The 7,849-nt window shown below is 37.8% G+C and overlaps 2 protein-coding genes across 5 annotated transcripts in view; one reads left to right on the forward strand and one right to left on the reverse strand.

Moving 5' to 3' along the window:
• Nucleotides 1-335: 335 nt before the first annotated feature.
• Nucleotides 336-3,885, reverse strand: LOC147752507 (translation machinery-associated protein 7-like). Its single transcript, XM_086971394.1, has 2 exons — nt 3,662-3,885; nt 336-970 (listed from the first exon to the last, which is right to left on the reverse strand). Exons 1-2 carry the CDS (start codon nt 3,754-3,756, stop codon nt 871-873), a joined length of 195 nt encoding a protein of 64 aa, XP_086827520.1. The 5' UTR covers nt 3,757-3,885; the 3' UTR covers nt 336-870.
• Nucleotides 1,419-7,849, forward strand: part of LOC111267669 (uncharacterized) — an 18,505-nt gene continuing 12,074 nt past the window's right edge. The window contains exons 1-2 of one of the 4 annotated variants that reach the window (XM_086971393.1): nt 1,419-1,651; nt 2,547-2,812. The gene's annotated coding sequence lies outside the window, so the exon portion shown is untranslated. Of the gene's footprint in view, nt 1,652-2,409; nt 2,813-2,873; nt 2,892-3,900; nt 3,975-7,849 lie in introns of those variants that run through there. The other 3 variants (XR_002684772.2, XM_022846050.2, XM_022846048.2) reach the window with 3 other exon arrangements.

Below are 7,849 nucleotides of genomic sequence, written 5' to 3' on the forward strand. Positions count from 1 at the left end.
GTAATTGTGCACCGTCGAGGCCAGGCCATTGTGATATAAACGGGGATACCCCATTGCCATCTACACATTGTGTATTCCTCTATAGAATACGGCTACTCGCGCTTTAACCTTTGGATAGCAACCTATGCAGCAGGATTAATCCCTTTCCAAGAAGGCAGAACATGGTCGTGCTGTTCGCCAGAAGAGAAGAAATCAAAATAAAAAAAAAAGCACATTTAATGTCTTCGGCACGAATTGCGAAAACCCCAGAAACTATGAGCATTCACAATGTATTCGTTTCAGTTGCAGGCATACATATATTCATAACAGGAATGTACAGAAAATAATATGCCTCCTTACTTTTTTATCGCATATTTTATTCCAGTCAGTTTTAAACGTAGTACTTAGATGCGCTATCTTTGCCGTATATTTCCATGTAACATCGTCTGCAAAGGTTGAACTTTACGACCCATTATATACTGCTGCTTTCGCGAGTTGTCTGCCTGTTTTTCTTTTGCCTTTATATTACTGAGCTTCTACTTCTATCCCTTATATTCGAGAAGCCACTCATTTACCCTGACTTAATGCATGATAATACACATACTAAATACGAGTGTATCAGTTATATGGCATTATTATTAGAAAGACTATTTAATGTTCATTTGAGGTACGTGTTTTTTTGGATTAACTAGTAACGTTGTGCATTAATTTTTTTTGTATTGGTATTGTTCAGAATATTTGTAGGCGTCGCTGGTCTTATCCACTACTCGTACTTTATTTTCAAGTGAAATAAATCAACGCTGTATTTATTCAATATATAACGCTGCCGAATAACGTCCCTAGTGAATAGGATTTAGTACAAAGTAGGCATTTTTCCATGAGATCAGTTGGTCACTTCTTTCCAGATTTCTTAATACCTCCAGACGCAAGGGGGCCTTTACCAGCCGCTTTGGCTGCCATTTCCTTCATTTTTTTTTGCTCTTCCTGCTGCCTGAAAAATAAAGACAACGTCGATTCTAAGTTAACTAAAGGAATAGTGATTGTAATAGTTTATCGTGATTAAGATTTCAAGAGCTCACTTGCCGACGTTTATTGTTGGCTGAACAAATTGTTTGGATGCCGCCTATTCCTCGGAATGCAAGCTTCTTTGTTTCCAAAAAGTTTTTCGCTTACAAATATTAATATCAAACCTATTTCAACTCCGCATGATTAACAAACTTAGTTCTACTCCTGATGATTTGTGTAATTACTCAGCGAGTATTAATAATCAGAACATTAAAAGTCGGCTTCAGGTCCGAACTTCTATACACTCTAAGAAGAACCATCATGCAGACAACTGTCTTTCATCATTTTCTATTCCTACCTTACATAATGATAAAATAATGTTCAATCAGTTTTGCTTTCGAAAAGCTACGCTAATTTGAAAAACCTATCATGATCTTGAATTTTAGGTCCAGGTAGTATATCCTTCTGTTCTCCAATAAACGAAGATGAAGCGACGTTGCTAGTTTGAAAAGGGACCACCACAGCACAACTGATTTTAAGGCATATATATTGTAGGACCATTTGGTGGAAAAGCTAAATTTATGCTCCAGAGGTATACCTGACCCCAACCGCGTCCGATGGTTCACAGTATATTGCCTCTATTAAGCGAGACAAACGTACTTGCACGGTAACGCTATCGACTGATAAATTAGAAAATGCAATCAACCATTAGTTTACAGCTGATCATATTCAAATAAATATATCATTAGGTCCCTTGGACGACAACAGTAGTATTAATTGCATCACCAGCAACCAATATCAAAATCAGCCTTGCCTGGAGCCCGCATTTACTTAGTAAATATCGATGACTAAATTGAAATTAAAGTATAGATTGCTATTTAAGAATAACTACTACTATCGTATTTTGGCCCGATAATTGGGGAGGGACCCAGGTTTAATTTGGCAACAAAGACAGCAAAGTTTTCGCAATACAGTTAAGCCATAACTGATCGAGACGCATAGATCACGATGCAATAGTTTCGTCCTGTTTCGTAGCATAGCATGCGATGTTTAATGAAGAATGTAACAGCATACGATTAATAATATGAGAACTATATGTTGGATACGGATGGATAAATTCTTTGCTATTAAAGCAACTCTTTCAGATGATTGGTTAAGCCCTTTTTGACATCGATTAAAACATCTAAGAGATACACAGGTGTATATACATTAGCCTCACCCGAAGGATCTTGAATCTGACTACACCGCGTTGCAGTTAACCCTACGGTTGTTTCACCAAGAATTCATATAACAGCGTACATACACATCGTATACATGTTACAGCCATAGTTTTTTGGAATAGACCACTTCGTAGGAAACCTTAAGTGGCGAAACATGGGCACAGGAGACGGACAACAAAATCTAGTGTAAAGCTACTCACTCAGTAAATAACCTAGATCGCAAACCAAGCGAAGAGACATCCCAGAACAAACCAGCAGGTTTATTCAAAAAACACAACATCCATATAAGCAAAGCTATGGCAATGAGCATGTTCGAACTAAGACAAGTCTATTCTATCACAGATTCCACAGTTAGATGGGTTCCACAGAATCGAAGGTGGCAGTCACCCGCTAGGCCCTCTATAAACTTCAGTGGGAGGTGCTTTCGTTGGATTGGCGTTCTTGATGGATCAGCCCCAGTCAACAAGACAATATCGTAACACAGAAAGCAACGAAAGCAAGATTTTCAGTAGAGCCACTAAGAAGACAGCCGATAGAAGCACTCAACACAAGCCAACAACAATACGAGGCTCGACCCAGAATTACGCCTCATAGATCAGAATGTGCAGGTGGGTAATAGGCAAGCAGTGTGGTGTTGTCCAGTCATGTTCTCTAATCTCCGTTTGCAGTGAGAGACGAATACCAGAGGTATGCGGCAGAAATAAGACGCTGACAATGTGTTAAGTGTGCTAGAAATGGTGTAGAGAAAGGTACTGTGCGGTTTGAGGTTGAGCATTTCCGTTTGCAATATGACCGAAAAAATCAGTCAAATGAACAGGGTTTTGAAGTAGAATAAGCAATGATGAAGAAGGAAAATTGTACAATAATCGATGAGTTTCACAGACCAGTCGTATAAACACAGGAAGAAACATCTGCTAAACTCACTTTGCTAATAATGAACTTTGTTCTCTGAATGCAACAACACTAGACTGCAAACTTGTTTATTGTTTTACTGTTCAAACCATAGACGGAAGACAACATCGCTCTGAATCTTGCGAACTTAAACCGATCTCATTATATACTGGATTGCAATCAATCGCATGCGTATGTTTTTTCCAAGTTTATTCACACACCGATGACAGCAACAATTTCAATTCCCTATATACATTTAGCCGGCTATTGAAGTTTGGTTACAGGCATGAAACATTTGCGAATTTATGAATCATATATTAAGAAAGTGCTCATATTTTAATTTAATAAACATACATTTAGAACGATTTATATGTAAAGTGTCGTTGGGCTTTGAAGCTACATTTAGCTCCCAGTATGAAGTTTACAAACAGAAAGTACAACTTCGCCTTCTGTCATGAGGCTAAAATATGGAACCCAAAGAGATATTCATAGTTCACAGAATACTGGTCGGATGAACGAGGGAGTTGATTTTAGAATACGTCGCCTGATTAATTCGAATAACTTACTTCTTTTTGAATTCAAGATCAGATTCGTCTAGAAATTTGTCTTCTTTTTTGGGCGCCTTCAATGGTTTCTTTTTGCCTCCGTCGCGACCCGACATCTTAGTTTTTTTTTTTTTTTTCAAACAGCCGGCCACGACAGCGAAACTTTTCACTAAAGGCAAGAAACCGGTCCGCTCAGTCAAGTTTAGTAAAACCGGCTTTCATAATACGCAATGTGCGCCGTCAACGACTTCTCAATGCAGCCGCAGTATTTCGGCGCCAACTTATAAATTTGAATTTAATGGCGGGAAAAATACCTCCAATCGAATACAATGATGTAAGTTACAGTTAACATAATGGCCTTATTTATGGTCTTTTTTTTATGGACAAGGCTAGTATAAAGGTTGCACAAAGAGTTTTAACACTCACGTGAATCCTAGTATTGCGCTTATACACCTAGAAATCTTGCAGTATAGAAAAATCTAATGTTTGCTTAGTAGACTTGGTAAAGCGAGACTATATAAGGACGGGCACTTTTATAATAATTAGACGAACTGTTATTAATGTGTAGATGGAAAGCGACAGTCGGCAATTCGAATCTTAGTATAAATATTACTTTAAGATTCAAATAGAAAAAAGGTACTTGCGGTAGTCTACAGGTGAGGATAGTGTGACTTTATATAGCTTAGTCTTGTGTCTGATTAAAAATCGTCTTACTAAAAAAAATGTGTTACAGATAAAATTTTCGCTTAGAGCTAAAACCTCTTAGCCAATACTCACACTATAGGGTAATGCGTGGCAGTATAAATGATATTGTTAATAACGGCACTAGAAAACAAACGACTAAGACAGACAAAAAAAAGGTTTTTTTACGCCACATGCGAATTACTAAATAGCGGCTAAGAGAGTGTAATAAGATGCATTATAGTATTTTAAAGATATCAGCGATTAAGCAAATCTTTATAGATTGTACTTCCAAGAAGTACTTAAGACACTGAAAAAGGCTACATCTACTCTAAGTTGGTAATTCTAAATCCATGTTTTGATTTTGGTCAAGAGAGGTCATGAGATTTCTCACGAATTAATGGTTAATAATATTACCTCTACCGTTAGGAAATTTACATTCGGTATCATTTCCATCCTATCCAAATAGATCAACATATATAATCCTTTGTTCAAAAATGGACGAGTCTTTTGTTCTAAATTGATATATCTTCACTTAATAGCCCCAATTCGAGTTTTACTTTTCGAAGTAATCCCCGCCGTATGCAACACATTCCTGCTACTGTTCTTCCCAGTCCTCAAAGTATTTTTCAAATTCCGTCGTCTGGGTATTCCTTAGCTCAGTCAGCAAGTCTCCTTTTTTTTTTATCGAAACGCTTGTCTTTAAGATTTTTGTCAGTTTTAAGAACAGAAAATGTCACAGGGGCTAGAATCGGTGAGTACGAACGTTTGGCAACACACAAATCGAGTTTTTTTGCACGACCTACTGTCGTAGTTGTGAAGTGTGAACCGACGCATTGTCGTCAAGTGGGACTTAAGACCCTTTGGGCCATAGTTATGGTCTTTTGCATTGAGCAGATTCGCGCAGCCTTCTTAAAACTTCTTAATAGTGTTCCTTAGTGACCATGGAGCCGGACAGAATACACTCATAATAAACAATCAAACGGCTTCCTGACACAGTTGTTCATCGGTGTTATTCTGCTAGACATTCAGTTGTTGCGGTACAAACCTTACCGTTAAAAGCCTTCTGACGCTTAAACGGTCACTTGATGTTTCTATTTCTCACCTGCTAGTTCTGAACATGAATTGGCACATAGCAGACGTGAGTCGTTTCATCCTATCCTCCTTCTGACACCTCAACGGTCAGCTGACGTTTCTATTTCCCACCTGCTAGTTCTGAACATGAATTGGCACTTAGCAGGCGTGAGTCGTTTCATCCTATCCCCATACTCGTCTGTGAGCTCTGTTACAGGCCTGCCAAAATGAGGATCTTACTTTTCACCCAAAGCCAAATGCAAAAGAAAGCCTGTTGCTCCATTTGGAAAGAATCGTAGAACATTCGATACATAAACTTATTCAATCTCATCGGAGAAATAGAGATCACATCAGATTATTATAGAATTTCGCCCGTATGTAGCAAAAGCCCCACTTTTTTTTACAAAAACAAACGTCGATTACAAGCGATTATCCAGTACACGCAAAATTCATCAATTTTGGACATGGCGTAATCACGAAACGCAACTATTTGTTTATCGCTAAATCGCGTATGTCGCATCGTTTTAAGGTGTATGAAAATATTCTCCAAGTAGTAACTCATTAAAAATGGAGAGTGTTTAATACGTGGAAAAAGGCTCAGGTGATGAGTAAGTAGAACATCTACAGAGATGTAAGCGTGTCGCGTTTCAATATCTATGCAATATGCATATGGGTTCAGAAATGGTTGAGAAATTGCTGCAATATAACGTGCGGGGTTATCTTATATATTGCGATTTGCTATAGTGTACACTATATCCGCGTGCCAACTAAGCGTGTGTCAAGCCCACACAAAATTGTATTTACCCATAAATCTTTTGAATAGCCCGCATTCTCGTCTAATTAGCACCGATCGAACAAAAGGAAGATTTTATACTACGAAACGGTGAGCTCTCATATTATCACTAACGATTATATAACGAAAAAATTTGTTTTATTAACTGATCCGATCATTGTTCTGATAAATGAATCTAAATACTTAATATACTAACGAAGTGTGTCGATCTTCTAGTCTAGAAACAAAATCAGTGTGAGCAACTCTTTGATGCATCGTAGTTTATGTACTTAACGTGTAAGAGATTTTCCTTTCAAATTTATAAGGTCCAAAATTGACTGCTATAAACCTTAAGATTCCCATCCTATGCTTGCAACTGAGTGCTTCCTGGTATCGGTTTATAATTTTCAAAGCATTTGTTCCCCTTTGCAGATATGACAATGAGATTTATATCGGTATTGACCTTAATTTTCGTGTGGAGTTTTCAAAGTACAATCCGTGTATATATTTACTACAAGTATTTCGGCCCTACCAACAATGACAGAAGTGCTATAATAATATTGCGGTAGCAATTCTTGCTCATAGAAAATAGTACAATGCATCAAGCGTGCTAACCACTGCTAACTTAGCGCAAACAAAAATTCATGTCTGCGTTGAGTCGACACAGACAAAAAAACGTTCAGATTGGTAAGCATAGCTATGCCTGGTCAAATATCAGTGTGGATTGAGGGAATGTGTGCGCCATGTTTCGATAATTATCCCTTTGGCAGCGAATCCCTTATATTTATGCTACAGAGATTTTCTAAAATGCACTTTGCAGCTTGCCAAAGATATACTTGCTTTCGATATAGGCTATATCGTTAAACGGTCTATATAGTTAAACAGCTATCTGAGAAGCAGAGTCTGTTTATTCAAAGCATTGATTTTAGACAGACGATTGAACCCCAGCCTGCTTCTCGACAATGAATTACCTTTACTAAACAAAAAATCCACTCGATTTATTATTTGTAGACCGCTACCACTTTAGTAACTTTGACTACCACAAAAAGCGATGATCCTAGTATACTATGTAAAATAACACGATATTCGAACCAGCGAAAAGCTGGCAGTGGAGGTCTGAATCATTGCTGTTTTTAGGGGGCGCCTACTGTTGTAGGAATAAGAAGGAGCAAAGTTAGGTTTTGTGCTTCTTCTAACGATGCGTTCATATTTATCTACTGCCACTGTTTGCAAGTTTAGTTGGGCTCCATTGGGGTACCTAGATGTACACCCGCTTAGCTTGCGAAGTATTCTATCTATTTTCTCATTTCTGAAGCAGACAGTCCTTTTCATAGAGCAGAAAACAGAAACAAGAATTACATTGGCTCACTCTAGTATGACGCAAAAATTTGAAACTTTAGCTGTTTAATTAATATAGCTGACTTCGTAAACGAAGAGATACAACAGGCTGACCCAACTTCTCAGCAGATTAAATTCTCGCCGTTTCTTTTCAGAACAAAATTTATGTCCATTAAACTGGACTAATCCTTGTATAACTAGGATCTGGCTGTGTTTCTTGATCTTGGACCGTTACAAAATATAATTATCCGAACACTGCCTTTCCCCAATTGAGTGCCTTATCCTTTGCAGCTGAACTAAATCAAAAGTATAAAAAAACTTCTTTACTCTAAAGATAAAGCCTG

Source organism: Varroa jacobsoni, unplaced genomic scaffold (assembly GCF_002532875.2).
Source record: "Varroa jacobsoni isolate VJ856 unplaced genomic scaffold, vjacob_1.0 scaffold_1207, whole genome shotgun sequence".
In the NCBI taxonomy this organism is placed as follows: Eukaryota; Metazoa; Arthropoda; class Arachnida; order Mesostigmata; family Varroidae; genus Varroa; species Varroa jacobsoni.